At 47.0% G+C, this 22,394-nt stretch overlaps 1 protein-coding gene across 6 annotated transcripts in view; it reads right to left on the bottom strand.

The window, feature by feature from the left end:
* eif2b4 (eukaryotic translation initiation factor 2B, subunit 4 delta) overlaps positions 1–21,300 on the bottom strand; it is a 40,763-nt gene extending 19,463 nt beyond the window's left edge. For 2 of the 6 annotated variants that reach the window (XM_031800442.1, XM_031800446.1), the window contains exons 1-6: positions 21,212–21,300; positions 20,729–20,766; positions 9,308–9,476; positions 8,556–8,780; positions 3,859–3,941; positions 3,513–3,539 (exon numbers count right to left, since the gene is read on the bottom strand). In XM_031800442.1, the coding sequence (XP_031656302.1) occupies positions 3,513–3,539; positions 3,859–3,941; positions 8,556–8,780; positions 9,308–9,476; positions 20,729–20,766; positions 21,212–21,233 (564 nt within the window). In that variant the 5' untranslated portion in view covers positions 21,234–21,300. Of the gene's footprint in view, positions 1–3,512; positions 3,540–3,858; positions 3,942–8,555; positions 8,781–9,307; positions 9,477–14,410; positions 14,646–20,728; positions 20,767–21,211 lie in introns of all 6 variants that reach the window. The other 4 variants (XM_031800444.1, XM_031800447.1, XM_031800443.1 and 1 more) reach the window with 3 other exon arrangements.
* Positions 21,301–22,394: the final 1,094 nt, after the last annotated feature.

Genomic DNA, 22,394 nt, shown 5'->3' with positions numbered 1-22,394 from the left:
TAGGCCAGCTCAACAACCACACCATATTCTGTACTGTAGGCCAGCTCAACAACCACACCATATTCTGTACTGTAGGCCAGCTCAACAACCACACCATATTCTGTACTGTAGGCCAGCTCAACAACCACACCATACTCTGTACTGTAGGCCAGCTCAACAACCACACCATATTCTGTACTGTAGGCCAGCTCAACAACCACACCATATTCTGTACTGTAGGCCAGCTCAACAACCACACCATACTCTGTACTGTAGGCCAGCTCAACAACCACACCATATTCTGTACTGTAGGCCAGCTCAACAACCACACCATACTCTGTACTGTAGGCCAGCTCAACAACCACACCATACTCTGTACTGTAGGCCAGCTCAACAACCACACCATATTCTGTACTGTAGGCCAGCTCAACAACCACACCATATTCTGTACTGTAGGCCAGCTCAACAACCACACCATACTCTGTACTGTAGGCCAGCTCAACAACCACACCATATTCTGTACTGTAGGCCAGCTCAACAACCACACCATATTCTGTACTGTAGGCCAGCTCAGAGAACATGAGAGAAAAACTAGGAAATGCCTAGTAGAACATATAAATGCCTAGTAGAACATATAAATGCCTAGTAGAACATATAAATGCCTAGTAGAACATATAAATGCCTAGTAGAACATATAAATGCCTAGTAGAACATATAAATGCCAAGTAGAACATATAAATGCCAAGTAGAACATATAAATGCCTAGTAGAACATATAAATGCCTAGTAGAACATATAAATGCCTAGTAGAACATATAAATGCCTAGTAGAACATATAAATGCCTAGTAGAACATATAAATGCCAAGTAGAACATATAAATGCCAAGTAGAACATATAAATGCCTAGTAGAACATATAAATGCCTAGTAGAACATATAAATGCCTAGTAGAACATATAAATGCCTAGTAGAACATATACATGCCTAGTAGAACATATAAATGCCTAGTAGAACATTGTGTACAGCCGTTCAATACAGACTGCACATCACTGTTTCATCATGTATCAACATGTAGGATTTTACAGAGAGCTCCAAATGTATTGGGACATGTTTCATAGTTTTGGCTCTGTACTCCAGTATTTTTGGATTTGAAATGATACAATGACTATGAGGTTATTCAATTGCAGACTGTTTTTAAATTTTATTTTTTAAATTTTATTTAACTAGGCAAGTCAGTTAAGAACAAATTCTTATTTTCAATGACGGCCTAGGAACAGTGGGTTAACTGCCTGTTCAGGGGCAGAACGACAGATTTGTACCTTGTCAGCTCGGGGATTTGAACTTGAAACCTTCCGGTTACTAGTCCAAAGCTCTAACCACTAGGCTACGCTGCCGCATCTTTAATCTGAGTGTATTTTCATCCATATTGGGTGAACCGTTTAAAAATTACAGCCCTTTTTCTACATAGTCCCCAACCCCATTTTAGGGGAGCAAAGGTATTGAGAAAAATTTACTTATGTCTATTGTAGAAGTAAAACATGATGTATTTGGTCCAAATATTCATAGCATGCAATGGTTACATAAAGCTTGATGGATGCATTTTTGGTTTGTTTTGGTTGTGTTTCAGATTATTTTGTGAATAATGATGAGTTATTGTAATGGAGAGAGTGGTTGGTGGTTGAAGATATCCCTCTAGTGGTGTGGGGGCTGTGCTTTGGCAAAGTGGGTGGGGGTTATATCCTTCCTGTTTGGCCCTGTCCGGGGGTGTTGTCGGATGGGGCTACAGTGTCTCCTGACCCCTCCTATCTCAGCCTCCAGTATTTATGCTGCAGAAGTTTGTGTCGGGGGGCTAGGGTCAGTTTGTTATATCTGGAGTACTTCTCCTGTCTTATCCGGTGTCCTGTGTGAATTTAAGTATGCTCCCTCTAATTCTCTATTGCTCTTGGACGACCTGAGGCCTCATGCCTCAGGACTACCTGGCATGATGACTCCTTGCTGTCCACCTTGCCGTGCTGCTGCTCCAGTTTCAACTGTTCTGCCTGCGGCTATGGAATCCTGACCTGTTCACCGGACGTGCTACCTGTCCCAGACCCATTATTTGACCATGCTGGTCATTTATGAACATTTGAACATCTTGGACATGTTCTGTTATAATATCCAACCGGCACAGCCAGAAGAGGACTGGCCACCCCACGTAGCCTGGTTCCTCTCTAGGTTTCTTCCTAGGTTCTGGCCTTTCTAGGGAGTTTTTCCTAGCCACCGTGCTTCTACACCTGCATTGCTTGCTGTTTGAGGTTTTAGGCTGGGTTTCTGTACAGCACTTTGAGATATCAGCTGTACCAAGGGCTATATAAATACATTTGATTTGAGGTTAGCATGTCTTGGAGGTACAATTTTTGTGCGTTTACAGACTATCTTTAATCATGGTAGCATCCACATTAACGTAGAAGTGTTCCGCAAAACATTACATTCTTAATTACAATAAATGTGACCATTTTTTGTTGACACAATACATTATTTACCATTTCATTTCAAATTGGGCACAAAATAATCTGAAACACAACCAAAACAAACAGCAAATGCATCCAACACATTTGTAGTCACAAGCTTGATGTAGTCATTGCCTTCTAGGAATATGAGACCAAATAATACTACTACTTTTAGTGGATTTGTCCCAATACTTTTGCTCCCCTAAAAATGGGAGACGACTATGTACAAAAAAAGTGCTGTACATTTCTAAACAGTTCACCCGATACAAATGAAAATACCCCACAAATTAAAGCTGACAGTCTCCACCTCATAGTCATTGTATCATTTCCAATCCAAAGTGCTGAAGTACAACAGTTGTCACTGTCCCAGTGCTGTTGGGAGCTCACTGTACGTCTCTGTCGTGATGGTTCTTTCTGCTGACCAGGTGAAAGACAGGGTCTGTCATTATGTCAGGAAGGTAGGTCAGATGGTGGGGAAAATGACATGAACAGACTTTTTATTTTTTAAATGTACCCCTTTTTCTCCCCAATTTCGTGGTATCCAATTGCTAAGTAGTTACTATCTTGTCTCATCGCTACAACTCCCGTACGGGCTTGGGAGAGACATGAAAGTCATGCGTCCTCCGATACACAACCCAACCAAGCCACACTGCTTCTTAACACAGCGCGCATCCAACCCGGAAGCCAGCCGCACCAATGTGTGAGGAGGAAACACCGTGCCCCTGGCGACCTTGGTTAGCGTGCACTGCGCCCGGCCCGCCACAGGAGTCGCTGGTGCGCGATGAGACAAGGATATCCCTAAGCCCTCCCTAACCCGGACGACGCTAGGCCAATTTGTGCGTCGCCCCACGGACCTCCCGGTCGCGGCCGGCTACGACAGAGCCTGGGTGCGAACCCAGAGTCTCTGGTGGCACAGCTGGCGCTGAAGTACAGCGTCCTTAACCACTGCGCCACCCGGGAGGCCCGACATGAATAGCCAAACAAAACAGACGGTAAAAACAAATCAACGGCACACAAAGCAAAGGCCAAACCTTGACACTTAATACCTTATTAGAGGCGCCGTACGGTAGCGTCTGAAAGAAAATGTGAGGTACAGAATAGAAGCAATTGCGGTGAGACATGGAGGTAGGTTAGGTTAATGATGTGAGGAGGTTTGGCTGGTTACCTGACAACTCCCTGTGTTTCTATCTAGGACATCATCTTCCCCATAATCCAAAGTATCCCCTAATAATACAAGGGAAGCACTCTGACGATCTACTGAGACGGCTAATCTCAGAGGTACTGGTAAATTAGTCAAGCAATGCCTTGATGAAAACAGAGCAGCACGATGTGGAAGGACAATAACAATAACAATAACAATAACAATAACAATAACAATAACATGCCACAAACCTGTTGTCTCTCCAACTTCTTGGCCAGTCGTTTCACCACCGCAGGGTCGTCCACTTGGACATGCTCAGGAAGTCTCTTCACCACTAACAGGAACAGGAAGCCACAAATGATCGTTGAAAACATACTTACTACAACTGCAGCAATATGTATACTACTACTGAGGCACCATGTATACTACTACTGAGGTACCATGTATACTACTACTGAGGTACCACTTACTACAACTGCAGCAATATGTAGAATACTACTGAGGTACCATGTATACTACTACTGAGGCACCATGTATACTACTACTGAGGTACCACTTACTACAACTGCAGCAATATGTAGAATACTACAGAGGCACCATGTATACTACTACTGATATGTAGAATACTACTGAGGCACCATGTATACTACTACTGATATGTAGAATACTACTGAGGTACCATGTATACTACTACTGATATGTAGAATACTACTGAGGCACCATGTATACTACTACTGATATGTAGAATACTACTGAGGTACCATGTATACTACTACTGATATGTAGAATACTACTGAGGTACCATGTATACTAAATCAAAATCAAATCAAATGTATTTATATAGCCCTTCGTACATCAGCTGATATCTCAAGTGCTGTACAGAAACCCAGCCTAAAACCCCAACCAGCAAGCAATGCAAGTGTAGAAGTACTACTACTGAGGTACCATGTATACTACTACTGAGGTACCATGTATACTACTACTGATATGTAGAATACTACTGAGGTACCACTTACTACAACTGCAGCAATATGTATAATACTACTGAGGTACCATGTATACTACTACTGAGGTACCATGTATACTACTACTGAGGTACCATGTATACTACTACTGAGGTACCATGTATACTACTACTGAGGTACCATGTATACTACTACTGATCATTGAGAACATACTTACTACAACTGCAGCAATATGTAGAATACTACTCCCTTGTACTCGATTGATGAATTAAGGTCACCGTTTGGTAAGGAACTCCCCTCACATTAGGCCCTCCGTGGAATGTGGAACTGCCCCCTAGTCACAGCCTGAACTAATGAACTGCCCCCTAGTCACAGCCTGAACTAATGAACTGCCCCCTAGTCACAGCCTGAACTAATGAACTGCCCCCTAGTCACAGCCTGAACTAATGAACTGCCCCCTAGACACAGCCTGAACTAATGAACTGCCCCCTAGTCACAGCCTGGCCTGAACTAATGAACTGTCCCCTAGTCACAGCCTGAACTGAACTAATGAACTGCCCCCTAGTCACAGCCTGGTCTGAACTAATGAACTGCCCCCTAGTCACAGCCTGGTCTGAACTAATGAACTTCCCCCTAGTCACAGCCTGGCCTGAACTAATGAACTGCCCCCTGGTCACAGCCTGGTCTGAACTAATGAACTGCCCCCTAGTCACAGCCTGAACTAATGAACTGCCCCCTAGTCACAGCATGGCCTGAACTAATGAACTGCCCCCTAGTCACAGCCTGAACTAATGAACTGCCCCCTAGTCACAGCCTGAACTAATGAACTGCCCCCTAGTCACAGCCTGAACTGAACTAATGAACTGCCCCCTAGTCACAGCCTGGCCTGAACTAATGAACTGCCCCCTAGTCACAGCCTGGTCTGAACTAATGAACTGCCCCCTAGTCACAGCCTGGTCTGAACTAATGAACTGCCCCCTAGTCACAGCCTGGCCTGAACTAATGAACTGCCCCCTAGTCACAGCCTGGCCTGAACTAATGAACTGCCCCCTAGTCACAGCCTGAACTAATGAACTGCCCCCTAGTCACAGCCTGGCCTGAACTAATGAACTGCCCCCTAGTCACAGCCTGGTCTGAACTAATGAACTGCCCCCTAGTCACAGCCTGAACTAATGAACTGCCCCCTAGTCACAGCCTGAACTAATGAACTGCCCCCTAGTCACAGCCTGAACTAATGAACTGCCCCCTAGTCACAGCCTGAACTAATGAACTGCCCCCTAGTCACAGCCTGGCCTGAACTAATGAACTGCCCCCTAGTCACAGCCTGGTCTGAACTAATGAACTGCCCCCTAGTCACAGCCTGAACTAATGAACTGCCCCCTAGTCACAGCCTGAACTAATGAACTGCCCCCTAGTCACAGCCTGAACTAATGAACTGCCCCCTAGTCACAGCCTGAACTAATGAACTGCCCCCTGGTCACAGCATGAACTAATGAACTGCCCCCTAGTCACAGCCTGGCCTGAACTAATGAACTGCCCCCTAGTCACAGCCTGAACTAATGAACTGCCCCCTAGTCACAGCCTGGCCTGAACTAATGAACTGCCCCCTAGTCACAGCCTGAACTAATGAACTGCCCCCTAGTCACAGCCTGAACTAATGAACTGTCCCCTAGTCACAGCCTGAACTAATGAACTGCCCCCTAGTCACAGCCTAGCCTGAACTAATGAACTGCCCCCTAGTCACAGCCTGGCCTGAACTAATGAACTGCCCCCTAGTCACAGCCTGGCCTGAACTAATGAACTGCCCCCTAGTCACAGCCTGAACTAATGAACTGCCCCCTGGTCACAGCCTGAACTAATGAACTGCCCCCTAGTCACAGCCTGAACTAATGAACTGCCCCCTGGTCACAGCCTGAACTAATGAACTGCCCCCTAGTCACAGCCTGAACTAATGAACTGCCCCCTAGTCACAGCCTGAACTAATGAACTGCCCCCTAGTCACAGCCTGAACTAATGAACTGCCCCCTAGTCACAGCCTGAACTAATGAACTGCCCCCTAGTCACAGCCTAGCCTGAACTAATGAACTGCCCCCTAGTCACAGCCTGGCCTGAACTAATGAACTGCCCCCTAGTCACAGCCTGGCCTGAACTAATGAACTGCCCCCTAGTCACAGCCTGAACTAATGAACTGCCCCCTAGTCACAGCCTGAACTAATGAACTGCCCCCTAGTCACAGCCTGAACTAATGAACTGCCCCCTAGTCACAGCCTGGCCTGAACTAATGAACTGCCCCCTGGTCACAGCCTGGTCTGAACTAATGAACTGCCCCCTAGTCACAGCCTGAACTAATGAACTGCCCCCTAGTCACAGCCTGGTCTGAACTAATGAACTGCCCCCTAGTCACAGCCTGAACTAATGAACTGCCCCCTAGTCACAGCCTGAACTAATGAACTGCCCCCTGGTCACAGCCTGGTCTGAACTAATGAACTGCCCCCTAGTCACAGCCTGAACTAATGAACTGCCCCCTAGTCACAGCCTGAACTAATGAACTGCCCCCTAGTCACAGCCTGGCCTGAACTAATGAACTGCCCCCTGGTCACAGCCTGGTCTGAACTAATGAACTGCCCCCTAGTCACAGCCTGAACTAATGAACTGCCCCCTAGTCACAGCCTGAACTAATGAACTGCCCCCTAGTCACAGCCTGAACTAATGAACTGCCCCCTAGTCACAGCCTGAACTAATGAACTGCCCCCTAGTCACAGCCTGAACTAATGAACTGCCCCCTAGTCACAGCCTGGTCTGAACTAATGAACTGCCCCCTAGTCACAGCCTGGTCTGAACTAATGAACTGCCCCCTAGTCACAGCCTGAACTAATGAACTGCCCCCTAGTCACAGCCTGAACTAATGAACTGCCCCCTAGTCACAGCCTGAACTAATGAACTGCCCCCTAGTCACAGCCTGGTCTGAACTAATGAACTGCCCCCTAGTCACAGCCTGGTCTGAACTAATGAACTGCCCCCTGGTCACAGCCTGAACTGAACTAATGAACTGCCCCCTGGTCACAGCCTGAACTAATGAACTGCCCCCTAGTCACAGCCTGGTCTGAACTAATGAACTGCCCCCTAGTCACAGCCTGGTCTGAACTAATGAACTGCCCCCTAGTCACAGCCTGAACTAATTAACTACCCCCTAGTCACAGCCTGAACTAATGAACTGCCCCCTAGTCACAGCCTGGCCTGAACTAATGAACTGCCCCCTAGTCACAGCATGGCCTGAACTAATGAACTGCCCCCTAGTCACAGCCTGAATTAATGAACTGCCCCCTAGTCACAGCCTGAACTAATGAACTGCCCCCTAGTCACAGCCTGAACTAATGAACTGCCCCCTAGTCACAGCCTGAACTAATGAACTGCCCCCTAGTCACAGCCTGGCCTGAACTAATGAACTGCCCCCTGGTCACAGCCTGGTCTGAACTAATGAACTGCCCCCTAGTCACAGCATGGCCTGAACTAATGAACTGCCCCCTAGTCACAGCCTGAACTAATGAACTGCCCCCTAGTCACAGCCTGAACTAATGAACTGCCCCCTAGTCACAGCCTGAACTAATGAACTGCCCCCTAGTCACAGCCTGAACTAATGAACTGCCCCCTAGTCACAGCCTGAACTAATGAACTGCCCCCTAGTCACAGCCTGAACTAATGAACTGCCCCCTAGTCACAGCCTGAACTACCCCCTAGTCACAGCCTGAACTGCCCCCTAGTCACAGCCTGGCCTGGCATGAACTAATTTGTTTTAGCGTGGGTGGGATAGGGGGGGGTTGTTATTCTATGGATGTTGAATCAACTGACTACGTATTTACCAATATGTGGAAGCAGCAGAGCTCTAATTGTCCAAGTCAAATTTCCCCTCTGAAACAAAGTTCATCAAATGATACATCATAAATCAACAAGGTGCTCCAGAGGTCTACCGGGAGCTGTTGTACCTGGGTTCAGTTCACTGAGAGGGACTTTGGTCTTGATGCCGGAGGACGAGGAGCCTGGCTGTTTAGCGGCCCTGTCAGTCTCCTGCCTGGCTCTCCTCTCTGCCTTCAGCTCAGCTTTGCTCTTGGCTGGCTTGTCTGCCGGGGAGGGGGCGGGAGAGGAGTGGAAGGGAGCTGAGGCAGGCACAGGTATTGGTGCAGAGGCAGGGGCAGGCAATGCTGAGGGAGCTGGGGAAACAGACAGACTAGGTGAACGGACCAATGAAGTGGATGGAGGAACCATGAATGATTGGTAAATAGACCAATGACAAAGCTAGCAGTTTATGAAAATTAGTAAACAACTAACTGAAAATGACAGAAATGCTAACTTGCTAAAGGTTGCTCTCCGGTTTTGTGATGAAACAAAAGGTTTGTTTGAATTGATTCTAAAACCTTTTTCAATGTGCCATTTCTGGCTCTGGACAACATGACAGGAAAATCTTTCAATGTATTTGTTTTTCAAAGATATTTAAAATGATACAATCAGACCTTTGTGCAAAAACCCTCCCGGAACATTGAATAAATTCCCTGGTTTTCCAGAAATCCCGGTTGAAGAATCCAGATGTCCTGGGCATATTCCCTCCTGATTACAGGAAACCTTCAACCAGGATTTCAGGAAAACCAGGAATCCTAATCAGACCCACTCTGATGATGGTGGAACATTTTTGGGGGGATGATGATATCAATAAGCATTAGACCAGGCTAGAACACAACACCTTTCTGTGTTGCCACAGGTTGTGGTGGTGGCAACAGGGAGACAGGTGTCTTGTCCTTCTCTGTTTCTGACGGGCCCTTTTCATTCTTCCTTTCCTTCTGTTTCTTCTGGTGTTTCTTCTGTTTCCTCAGACGTTGCTTCTCCTCTTTGGTCAACTCCTTCCCTTCATTCTAGTAGGTGGTGTGAAAGGGGAAATCCAGTTGAATTCAAATAACTTTTTTGACAGCATCACTTTTGATTTAAACAAATCTTTCCATACATGTTTGGTCAGTAGTTATATACAGGGACAGTTCCAGGGTCAGTAGTTATATACAGGGACAGTTCCAGGGTCAGTAGCTATATACAGGGACAGTTCCAGGGTCAGTAGTTATATACAGGGACAGTTCCAGGGTCAGTAGCTATATACAGGGACAGTTCCAGGGTCAGTAGTTATATACAGGGACAGTTCCAGGGTCAGTAGCTATATACAGGGACAGTTCCAGGGTCAGTAGTTATATACAGGGACAGTTCCAGGGTCAGTAGCTATATACAGGGACAGTTACAGGGTCAGTAGCTATATACAGGGACAGTTCCAGGGTCAGTAGTTATATACAGGGACAGTTCCAGGGTCAGTAGCTATATACAGGGACAGTTCCAGGGTCAGTAGCTATATACAGGGACAGTTCCAGGGTCAGTAGCTATATACAGGGACAGTTCCAGGGTCAGTAGCTATATACAGGGACAGTTCCAGGGTCAGTAGCTATATACAGGGACAGTTCCAGGGTCAGTAGCTATATACAGGGACAGTTCCAGGGTCAGTAGCTATATACAGGGACAGTTACAGGGTCAGTAGCTATATACAGGGACAGTTCCAGGGTCAGTAGTTATATACAGGGACAGTTCCAGGGTCAGTAGCTATATACAGGGACAGTTCCAGGGTCAGTAGCTATATACAGGGACAGTTCCAGGGTCAGTAGCTATATACAGGGACAGTTCCAGGGTCAGTAGCTATATACAGGGACAGTTCCAGGGTCAGTAGTTATATACAGGGACAGTTCCAGGGTCAGTAGCTATATACAGGGACAGTTCCAGGGTCAGTAGCTATATACAGGGACAGTTCCAGGGTCAGTAGTTATATACAGGGACAGTTCCAGGGTCAGTAGTTATATACAGGGACAGTTCCAGGGTCAGTAGCTATATACAGGGACAGTTCCAGGGTCAGTAGTTATATACAGGGACAGTTCCAGGGTCAGTAGCTATATACAGGGACAGTTCCAGGGTCAGTAGTTATATACAGGGACAGTTCCAGGGTCAGTAGTTATATACAGGGACAGTTCCAGGGTCAGTAGCTATATACAGGGACAGTTCCAGGGTCAGTAGTTATATACAGGGACAGTTCCAGGGTCAGTAGCTATATACAGGGACAGTTCCAGGGTCAGTAGTTATATACAGGGTCAGTAGCTATATACAGGGACAGTTCCAGGGTCAGTAGCTATATACAGGGACAGTTCCAGGGTCAATAGCTATATACAGGGACAGTTCCAGGGTCAGTAGCTATATACAGGGTCAGTTCCAGGGTCAGTAGCTATATACAGGGACAGTTCCAGGGTCAGTAGCTATATACAGGGTCAGTAGCTATATACAGTGTCAGTAGTTATATACAGGGTCAGTAGTTATATACAGGGTCAGTAGTTATATACAGGGACAGTAGCTATATACAGGGTCAGTAGCTATATACAGGGTCAGTAGCTATATACAGGGTCAGTAGCTATATACAGGGTCAGCAGCTATATACAGGGACAGTTCCAGGGTCAGTAGTTATATACAGGGACAGTTCCAGGGTCAGTAGCTATATACAGGGTCAGTAGCTATATACAGGGTCAGTAGTTATATACAGGGACAGTAGTTATATACAGGGTCAGTAGCTATATACAGGGTCAGTAGTTATATACAGGGACAGTAGTTATATACAGGGTCAGTAGCTATATACAGGAACAGTTCCAGGGTCAGTAGCTATATACAGGGTTAACTCTAACCAGAATAGAGAGAGATTAGTGGGAGGCCCCGGTGCACAACTGAGCAAGAGGACAAGTACAATAGTGTCTAGTTTGAGAAACAGACGCCTCACAAGTCCTCAACTGGTAGCTTCATTAAATAGTACCCACAAAACACCAGTCTATGTCAACAGTGAAGAGGCGACTCCGGGATGCTGGCCTTCTAGGCAGAGTTGCAAAGAAAAAGCCAATAAAAAGAAAAGATTAAGATGGGCAAAACAACACAGACACTGGGCAGAGGAACTCTGCCTAGAAGACCAGCATCCCAGAGTCGCCTCTTCACTGTTGACGTTGAGACTGGACAGAGGAACTCTGCCTAGAAGACCAGCATCCCAGAGTCGCCTCTTCACTGTTGACGTTGAGACTGGACAGAGGAACTCTGCCTAGAAGACCAGCATCCCAGAGTCGCCTCTTCACTGTTGACGTTGAGACTGGACAGAGGAACTCTGCCTAGAAGACCAGCATCCCAGAGTCGCCTCTTCACTGTTGACGTTGAGACTGGACAGAGGAACTCTGCCTAGAAGACCAGCATCCCAGAGTCGCCTCTTCACTGTTGACGTTGAGACTGGACAGAGGAACTCTGCCTAGAAGGCCAGCATCCCAGAGTCGCCTCTTCACTGTTGACGTTGAGACTGGACAGAGGAACTCTGCCTAGAAGACCAGCATCCCAGAGTCGCCTCTTCACTGTTGACGTTGAGACTGGACAGAGGAACTCTGCCTAAAAGACCAGCATCCCAGAGTCGCCTCTTCACTGTTGACGTTGAGACTGGACAGAGGAACTCTGCCTAGAAGGCCAGCATCCCAGAGTCGCCTCTTCACTGTTGACGTTGAGACTGGACAGAGGAACTCTGCCTAGAAGACCAGCATCCCAGAGTCGCCTCTTCACTGTTGACGTTGAGACTGGACAGAGGAACTCTGCCTAGAAGACCAGCATCCCAGAGTCGCCTCTTCACTGTTGACGTTGAGACTGGACAGAGGAACTCTGCCTAGAAGACCAGCATCCCAGAGTCGCCTCTTCACTGTTGACGTTGAGACTGGACAGAGGAACTCTGCCTAGAAGGCCAGCATCCCAGAGTCGCCTCTTCACTGTTGACGTTGAGACTGGACAGAGGAACTCTGCCTAGGAGGCCAGCATCCCGGAGTCGCCTCTTCACTGTTGACGTTGAGACTGGACAGAGGAACTCTGCCTAGGAGGCCAGCATCCCGGAGTCGCCTCTTCACTGTTGACGTTGAGACTGGACAGAGGAACTCTGCCTAGAAGGCCAGCATCCCAGAGTCGCCTCTTCACTGTTGACGTTGAGACTGGACAGAGGAACTCTGCCTAGAAGGCCAGCATCCCAGAGTCGCCTCTTCACTGTTGACGTTGAGACTGGACAGAGGAACTCTGCCTAGAAGACCAGCATCCCAGAGTCGCCTCTTCACTGTTGACGTTGAGACTGGACAGAGGAACTCTGCCTAGAAGACCAGCATCCCAGAGTCGCCTCTTCACTGTTGACGTTGAGACTGGACAGAGGAACTCTGCCTAGAAGACCAGCATCCCAGAGTCGCCTCTTCACTGTTGACGTTGAGACTGGACAGAGGAACTCTGCCTAGAAGGCCAGCATCCCAGAGTCGCCTCTTCACTGTTGACGTTGAGACTGGACAGAGGAACTCTGCCTAGGAGGCCAGCATCCCGGAGTCGCCTCTTCACTGTTGACGTTGAGACTGGACAGAGGAACTCTGCCTAGAAGGCCAGCATCCCAGAGTCGCCTCTTCACTGTTGACGTTGAGACTGGACAGAGGAACTCTGCCTAGAAGGCCAGCATCCCAGAGTCGCCTCTTCACTGTTGACGTTGAGACTGGACAGAGGAACTCTGCCTAGAAGGCCAGCATCCCAGAGTCGCCTCTTCACTGTTGACGTTGAGACTGGACAGAGGAACTCTGCCTAGAAGACCAGCATCCCAGAGTCGCCTCTTCACTGTTGACGTTGAGACTGGACAGAGGAACTCTGCCTAGAAGACCAGCATCCCAGAGTCGCCTCTTCACTGTTGACGTTGAGACTGGACAGAGGAACTCTGCCTAGAAGGCCAGCATCCCGGAGTCGCCTCTTCACTGTTGACGTTGAGACTGGACAGAGGAACTCTGCCTAGAAGGCCAGCATCCCAGAGTCCCCTCTTCACTGTTGACGTTGAGACTGGACAGAGGAACTCTGCCTAGGAGGCCAGCATCCCAGAGTCGCCTCTTCACTGTTGACGTTGAGACTGGACAGAGGAACTCTGCCTAGAAGGCCAGCATCCCAGAGTCGCCTCTTCACTGTTGACGTTGAGACTGGACAGAGGAACTCTGCCTAGAAGGCCAGCATCCCAGAGTCGCCTCTTCACTGTTGACGTTGAGACTGGACAGAGGAACTCTGCCTAGAAGGCCAGCATCCCAGAGTCGCCTCTTCACTGTTGACGTTGAGACTGGACAGAGGAACTCTGCCTAGGAGGCCAGCATCCCGGAGTCGCCTCTTCACTGTTGACGTTGAGACTGGACAGAGGAACTCTGCCTAGAAGGCCAGCATCCCAGAGTCGCCTCTTCACTGTTGACGTTGAGACTGGACAGAGGAACTCTGCCTAGGAGGCCAGCATCCCAGAGTCACCTCTTCATTGTTGACGTCGAGACTGGACAGAGGAACTCTGCCTAGAAGGCCAGCATCCTGGAGTCGCCTCTTCACTGTTGACGTTGAGACTGGACAGAGGAACTCTGCCTAGAAGGCCAGCATCCCGGAGTCGCCTCTTCACTGTTGACGTTGAGACTGGACAGAGGAACTCTGCCTAGAAGGCCAGCATCCCGGAGTCACCTCTTCACTGTTGACGTTGAGACTGGTGTTTTGTGGGTATTATTTATTTAATGAAGCTGCCAGTTGAGAACTTGCGAAGTGTCTGTTTCTCAAAAGGTGTTGTCGTGCCCTCGTCACGACTGTCTCGGTGTGTTTGGACCATGATAAGTTTGTTAGTGATTGTGGACACCAAGGAGCTTGAAACTATCGATTATTAGTTGTATGTACAGGATATGGATGGTATACATCGTCCAATGAAATGTTTACTTACAGGCTTCCTTCTTGACAATGCAACAACAACATACCGATGATACATGTTATCCAATCATTTCCTCCAAACCTCTCGCGTGTCGATAGCACTGTCTGCGTAGCCAGTCACTAATATAGAACTTAGTTGCAAGTCCCGCCTCTCCCATCTCCTCATTGGTTTTTAGGAGCATATACCCACGTGGGTGATTGAAAGATGACCGCAAGTCGTAAGCCGGCGCTTGTGCCTCATCATCTACCTAAAGTCAAGTGGCGCACATCAGTTATTTATTTCAGATGGGTGTCAACATGATTAAAATGTTCATTCATTTTTTTTTTTTTAAGTCACCAGAAGTCGTTCTTGCTACCTTTGTCACTCCTAGGGGAAACACTGAAATATGTATGGAAGGTTTTGTACAAATCAAAAAGGAGTCAAAAAGTGACTGAATTCAAAATGGGTTTTACCCGTAAACAAAGGGACAAGAAGAAAATGTTTAGCACATTTGACAATTAATATTTTTATTTTACCTTTATTTAACTAGGCAAGTCAGTTAAGAACAAATTCTTATTTTCAATGACGGCCTAGGAACAGTGGGTTAACTACCTGTTCGGGGGCAGAACGACAGATTTGTACCTTGTCAACTCGGGTATTTGAACTTACAACCTTTCGGTTACTAGTCCCACGCTCTAACCACTAGGCTACCCTGCCGCCCCTCCACTCTAACCACTAGGCTACCCTGCCGCCCCTCCACTCTAACCACTAGGCTACCCTGCCGCCCCTCCACTCTAACCACTAGGCTACCCTGCCGCCCCTCCACTCTAACCACTAGGCTACCCTGCCGCCCCTCCACTCTAACCACTAGGCTACCCTGCCGCCCCTCCACTCTAACCACTAGGCTACCCTGCCGCCCCTCCACTCTAACCACTAGGCTACCCTGCCGCCCCTCCACTCTAACCACTAGGCTACCCTGCCGCCCCTCCACTCCAACCACTAGGCTGCCCTGCCGCCCCTCCACTCCAACCACTAGGCTACCCTGCCACCCCTCCACTCTAACCACTAGGCTCCCTGCCGCCCCTCCACTCTAACCACTAGTCTACCCTGCCGCCCCTCCACTCTAACCACTAGTCTACCCTGCCACCTCTACACTCTAACCACTACCCTGCCGCCCCAACACTCTAACCACTAGGCTACCCTGCCGCCCCTCCACTCTAACCACTAGTCTACCCTGCCGCCCCTCCACTCTAACCACTAGTCTACCCTGCCACCCCTCCACTCTAACCACTAGTCTACCCTGCCGCCTCTCCACTCTAACCACTAGGCTACCCTGCCTCCCCTCCACTCTAACCACTAGTCTACCCTGCCGCCCCTCCACTCTAACCACTAGGCTACCCTGCCGCCCCTCCACTCTAACCACTAGTCTACCCTGCCGCCCCTCCACTCTAACCACTAGGCTACCCTGCCGCCTCTACACTCTAACCACTAGTCTACCCTGCCGCCTCTACACTCTAACCACTAGTCTACCCTGCCGCCTCTACACTCTAACCACTAGTCTACCCTGCCGCCTCTACACTCTAACCACTACCCTGCCGCCCCAATAGGCAAAACCCATTGGTGATTTCTGCTATATATCATCCAAATAATTTTTAAAAAATCACGTTTTCACTTTTAATAGCGAGACCCCCCCCAAACTATAGACACCATTTAAGACAATTATAGCTACATTCTGAAGCCCTGCGAACCCCCCCCCAGCGCACATGACAAAAATCAACAGTACAGAACCAAAGATATGGATCCGTTTTAAAGCAATTGATCTTGTGTCATCGTGTTGACTATAAACTTTATCTGCAGCAACAAACAAACAAATGCTGTGTAATTCCCTTTGCTGTGGTCTATACATCAGCTTGTGCGATGTTACACTGAGTATACAAAACATTAGGAACACCTTTCTACGACACAGACTGACCAGGTAAAAAGCCACGATCCCTTATTGATGTCACTTGTTAAATCCACTTCAAAAACAGTGTAGATGAAGGGACCGTTTCCCGTGTGTATTAAAAATGGTCCACCACCCAATGGACATCTAGCCAACTTGACACAACTGTGGGAAGCATTGGAGTTGACATGAGACCAGCATCCCTGTGAAACGCTTTCGATACCTTGTGGAGTCCATACCCTGACGAATTGAGCCTGTTCTGAGGGCAAAAGGGGGTGCAACTCAATATTAGGAAGGTGTTCTTAATGTTTTGTCCACCTTAGTGTATACTCAGTGTAGATTTAATTAGATATGACAAAATAATTCTATATCTTAAATTTAGGATGACAGTAAATGAAGCAAACGCACAGATATTTTCAATACTCACACATATTTCTCACTAGTTAAACCATTGATATATCTATTTATTTTTTTAAATGCTCCTAAGCCAGTAGATACGGACCTAGCCCTTGATCCTGACTCCAAACGCCCGGTCTGAACATTAATCGCATCGCTTGCGTTACGGTTTTGGAAGCATAGACACCCAGATGTAAACAAAATATTACTTTATTTATTTATTTTTAAATATTAAATGAGGTCAAATTGATACACACCTTTATATATGGGTTAGATGCCGAAGTCACGAAAACAATGCGCCTGTTTTTAAAACGGGGCAGAAGTCTGAGTTTTTGTGAGTCTGGATTGGCCAGATGGCTTCCAACGATGACTAGACACTGCCATGTGGAGAATCGGAAGCGACTCGTTTCATCTCGTTCTCGATACCACGTCTTGTTTGAGGTGTTTTGACTCATTTCATTTCAACGCTAATATGGCAACAACAACAAAAAATACACTAGCGAGCTAACTAACCAACTGTAACAATGTATTTGAGAGACAACAAGTGGTCATTGTGCAAATGTATTTATGTTCTCAATAGACATTTGGAGACGCAATATAGTTTACATGTTGTCAACAATCAAAGCAAACCCCTTCCGTTCTGCATGATTCGGTCTTGTTGCTAAACAAACCAGGGTTATAGTGTTTCCACAAGCCATATCGCTTGTTTTTACGGAAGACAGAAAGACAAGACATGCGTGGCCACCTGTGCTAACTTGCTATCTAAAAATAAAATGTAAAAATGAAGCACATTTTTGTGCAGTTTTGTGTTGCTCGCCATGCTGTGTGTTCATGTGTTGCTCGCCATGCTGTGTGTTCATGTGTTGCTCGCCATGCTGTGTGTTCATGTGTTGCTCGCCATGCTGTGTGTTCATGTGTTGCTCGCCATGCTATGTTTTCATGTGTTGCTCGCCATGCTATGTTTTCATGTGTTGCTCGCCATGCTATGTTTTCATGTGTTGCTCGCCATGCTGTGTGTTCATGTGTTGCTCGCCATGCTGTGTGTTCATGTGTTGCTCGCCATTCTGTGTTTTCATGTGTTGCTCGCCATGCTGTGTGTTCATGTGTTGCTCGCAATGCTATGTTGTCGTTTTCGGTCTCTATGTAGTGTGTTCATGTGTTGCTCGCCATGCTGTGTTCGCCATGCTATGTGTTCATGTGTTGCTCGCCATGCTGTGTTCGCCATGCTGTGTGTTCATGTGTTGCTCGCCATGCTATGTGTTCATGTGTTGCTCGCCATGCTGTGTGTTCATGTGTTGCTTGCCATGCTGTGTGTTCATGTGTTGCTTGCCATGCTGTGTGTTCATGTGTTGCTTGCCATGCTGTGTGTTCATGTGTTGCTCGCCATGCTACGTGTTCATGTGTTGCTCGCCATGCTACGTGTTCATGTGTTGCTTGCCATGCTGTGTGTTCATGTGTTGCTCGCCATGCTGTGTGTTCATGTGTTGCTCGCCATGCTGTGTGTTCATGTGTTGCTCGCCATGCTGTGTGTTCATGTGTTGCTCGCCATGCTGTGTGTTCATGTGTTGCTCGCCATGCTGTGTTCGCCATGCTGTGTTTTCATGTGTTGCTCGCCATGCTGTGTTTTCATGTGTTGCTCGCCATGCTGTGTGTTCATGTGTTGCTCGCCATGCTGTGTTTTCATGTGTTGCTCGCCATGCTGTGTTTTCATGTGTTGCTCGCCATGCTGTGTTCGCCATGCTGTGTTTTCATGTGTTGCTCGCCATGCTGTGTTTTCATGTGTTGCTCGCCATGCTGTGTGTTCATGTGTTGCTCGCCATGCTGTGTTTTCATGTGTTGCTCGCCATGCTGTGTTTTCATGTGTTGCTCGCAATGCTGTGTGTTCATGTGTTGCTCGCCATGCTGTGTTCATGTGTTGCTCGCCATGCTGTGTGTTCATGTGTTGCTCGCCATGCTGTGTGTTCATGTGTTGCTCGCCATGCTGTGTGTTCATGTGTTGCTCGCCATGCTGTGTTTATGTGTTGCTCGCCATGCTGTGTGTTCATGTGTTGCTCGCCATGCTGTGTTCATGTGTTGCTCGTCATGCTATGTGTTCATGTGTTGCTCATCATGCTATGTGTTCATGTGTTGCTCGCCATGCTGTGTGTTCATGTGTTGCTTGCCATGCTGTGTGTTCATGTGTTGCTCGCCATGCTATGTGTTCATGTGTTGCTCGCCATGCTGTGTGTTCATGTGTTGCTCGTCATGCTATGTGTTCATGTGTTGCTTGCCATGCTGTGTGTTCATGTGTTGCTTGCCATGCTATGTGTTCATGTGTTGCTTGCCATGCTGTGTGTTCATGTGTTGCTCGTCGTGCTATGTGTTCATGTGTTGCTCGCCATGCTTTGTTCACCATGCTGTGTGTTCATGTGTTGCTTGCCATGCTGTGTGTTCATGTGTTGCTCGTCATGCTATGTGTTCATGTGTTGCTCGCCATGCTATGTGTTCATGTGTTGCTCGCCATGCTATGTTGTCATCTTAGGTCTCTATGTCGTCGACTTAGGTCTCTATGTCGTGTTGTCTCTCTTGTCGTGATATTTAAAATGTATTTTTCTATTCCCCCGTCCCCGCAGGAGAGGCCTTTTGCCTTCTGGTAGGCCGTCATTGTAAATAAGAAATTGTTCTTAACTGACTTGCCTAGTTAATTTAAAGGTTAAATATGATGTATTTTTTTTAATGTAAATATCTAGCATGCTCCGAACACCGGTGTGTAGCTGGAGAGGAAGTGTAGTTGGTAAACTGGAGGCTCACACAGCTTGTGGATCTGTGCAACACTGCTACAGTACGTGTGTGTGTATATATATATATATATATATGTGTGTATATCGCTGATGTGAAAGATAGGGGGCATAACGTTATATCAGCATATGTTTTGAAAGCCGGTTTGAAAGCGATGATTGTCTTTTTAACATTTCGAGAAATTGTAGTTCACACGTAGCCATCAGTGTGCGGATGGGGTGGCAGCCTAGTGGTTGGAGTGGAGGGGCGGCAGCATAGTGGTTGGAGTGGAGGGGCGGCAGCATAGCCTAGTGGTTAGAGTGGAGGGGCGGCAGTATAGCATAGTGGTTGGAGTGGAGGGGCGGCAGCCTAGTGGTTAGAGTGTAGAGGCGGCAGGGTAGCCTAGTGGTTGGAGCGTTGGACTAGTAACCGAGAGGTTGCTAGATCGAATCCCCGAGATGCCAAGGTACAAAATCTGTTGTTCAGTTTAACCCACTGTTCCTAGGCCATCATTGAAAATAAGAATTTGTTCTTAACCGACTAAATAAAAGTAAAATAAAAAAGTATTTAAAATAAATAAATAACGTAATATCTGAAACTCCACATATGGAGAAGAATGGTTTTCAAGATAATACCGACCCTTACGCTTGTTTACACTGAGCTGCACTAGGGTATGAACACAGTCACGGTAACACGCTGTGAAGCCAGCGCTAGACATGGGTCAGGAAAACGTACCTCAATGCAGGGGGGGATATGCCACCGTACTCCAAATTTGATCCACACTGTTCCATTGAGAAGATTGAAATACTGCGAGTTTTTACTCTCCAGAAAACGACCCTTTTCGTCCTCATGCTCGCTAACAGTAGCCACCTCAGCCATTTGGGAATGGCACTGGTCAGCCTATCAGCTCATGACACTGGCAAATCCCATCCCTGCATTGAGGTATGTTTTTCGACCAATATCTAAAACGCCCGCCACTATAGTTTCTTAATGTAACCTTGATTGCGTTCCAACCCCAGTGCAAGCCCAGTGTAAACAAGTGTAAAAGGTACGGCCAGAATTAACTCCCCCAAGCACAATTTAACCAGGCGCTCTATACTAGGGGCGTCCATAGAGGTCTGTGCATCAGCCCCCCCCCCCACCCCCCTCCTCTAAAGTGACGCAACATATTGTATAAGGACTCTCAATGTCAAGTCGTTTTGTTCTCGGATTTAAAATCATTCGGTACATTGTCTCGGTATTTTGAATATACTTACTTTTGAGCGTGTGATATCATCTTTGTTGCCAGGGCCATCTGTAAGGGCGATGAATACAGTGTGGTGATGAGGATGACACAGGACTGTAAAATATACTCCTGCATGCAGCTGGGACAATGCTCTCTTCATCTTTACTAGCAAGCCATGTCCTAGTTAAACAGCGATGTCTTACAGGAGAACTTAACTACAGCACTTTTACTAGGGGTGTTGTTTTAATGAAATCTTTATATATTTAAAAAAAAATGTTGGCTCATGAATCAATGTAAATGACACAATACTCTTCAGTGACATGAAACGGTGGTGACTGAAGCTACCATCACTTCTCAGGCTAGTTAGTTAGCCCGCAATGCTACCCACAATGACTGGTGTAGCTAGTTAACGTTTACTATAAAGGTCACACAAGCTGACACGTCAGGTTTTATTCCGTGATATTTCAACCAGAGTTGTAGCTATAGTCGATGTTGTCATTGTTTTTAGACTCACCCGGTTCTCCACAGTCTGCCATGTTTCCGATAGTTTCAGCAGGAAATACACGTCTGAATTAGTGCGGAGGAAATAGACAGCGCCCTCTTGCGGTTGAAGTTAACCGGTTTCACAAGCAACTACAAAATGAGGTATTTGTTGAGGGCATTTTCATTCTTTTTTTATAAACTGTCACTCATCAGACTTCCCCGTATTCATGGTTCTCACAGACAGTAGTGTAAAGTACTTTAAAGTAATACTTAAGTATTTTTGGGGGGGTATCTGTACTTCACAATTGATATTTTTGACAACTTTTACTTTTACTTCACTTACATTCCTAAAGAAAATATATTTTTTTTACTCCAGACATTTTCCCTGACACCCAAAAGTACTCTTTACATTTTGAATGCTTAAAAGGACAGGAAAATGGTTCAATTCACACACTCCTCTGTCCAGTGTCTGTTTTCTTTTGCCCATCTTAATCTTTTCTTTTTATTGGCCAGTCTGAGAGATGGCTTTTTCTTTGCAATTCTGCCTAGGAGGCCAGCATCCCAGAGTCACCTCTTCATTGTTGACGTCGAGACTGGACAGAGGAACTCTGCCTAGAAGGCCAGCATCCTGGAGTCGCCTCTTCACTGTTGACGTTGAGACTGGACAGAGGAACTCTGCCTAGAAGGCCAGCATCCCGGAGTCACCTCTTCACTGTTGACGTTGAGACTGGACAGAGGAACTCTGCCTAGAAGGCCAGCATTCCAGAGTCACCTCTTCACTGTTGACGTTGAGACTGGACAGAGGAACTCTGCCTAGAAGGCCAGCATCCCAGAGTCACCTCTTCACTGTTGACGTTGAGACTGGTGTTTTGCGGGTACTATTTAATGAAGCTGCCAGTTGAGGACTTGTGAGGCGTCTGTTTCTCAAACTAGACACTCTAATATACTTGTCCTCTTGCTCAGTTGTGCACCGGGGCCTCACACTCCTCTTTCTATTCTGGTTAGAAACAGTTTGATCTGTTCTGTGAAGGGAGTAGTACACAGCGTTGTACCAGATCTTCAGTTTCTTAGCAATTTCTCGCATGGAATAGCCTTCATTTCTCAGAACAAGAATAGGCTGACGAGTTTTGGAAGAAAGTCTTCTTTGTTTCTGGCCATTTTGAGCCTGTAATTGAACCCACAAATGCTGATGCTCCAGATACTCAAGTAGTCTA

The sequence above is a fragment of the Oncorhynchus kisutch genome, linkage group LG21 (genome assembly GCF_002021735.2).
Source record: "Oncorhynchus kisutch isolate 150728-3 linkage group LG21, Okis_V2, whole genome shotgun sequence".
NCBI lineage: Eukaryota > Metazoa > Chordata > Actinopteri > Salmoniformes > Salmonidae > Oncorhynchus > Oncorhynchus kisutch.
This window is presented reverse-complemented; position numbering and strand designations above follow the sequence as displayed.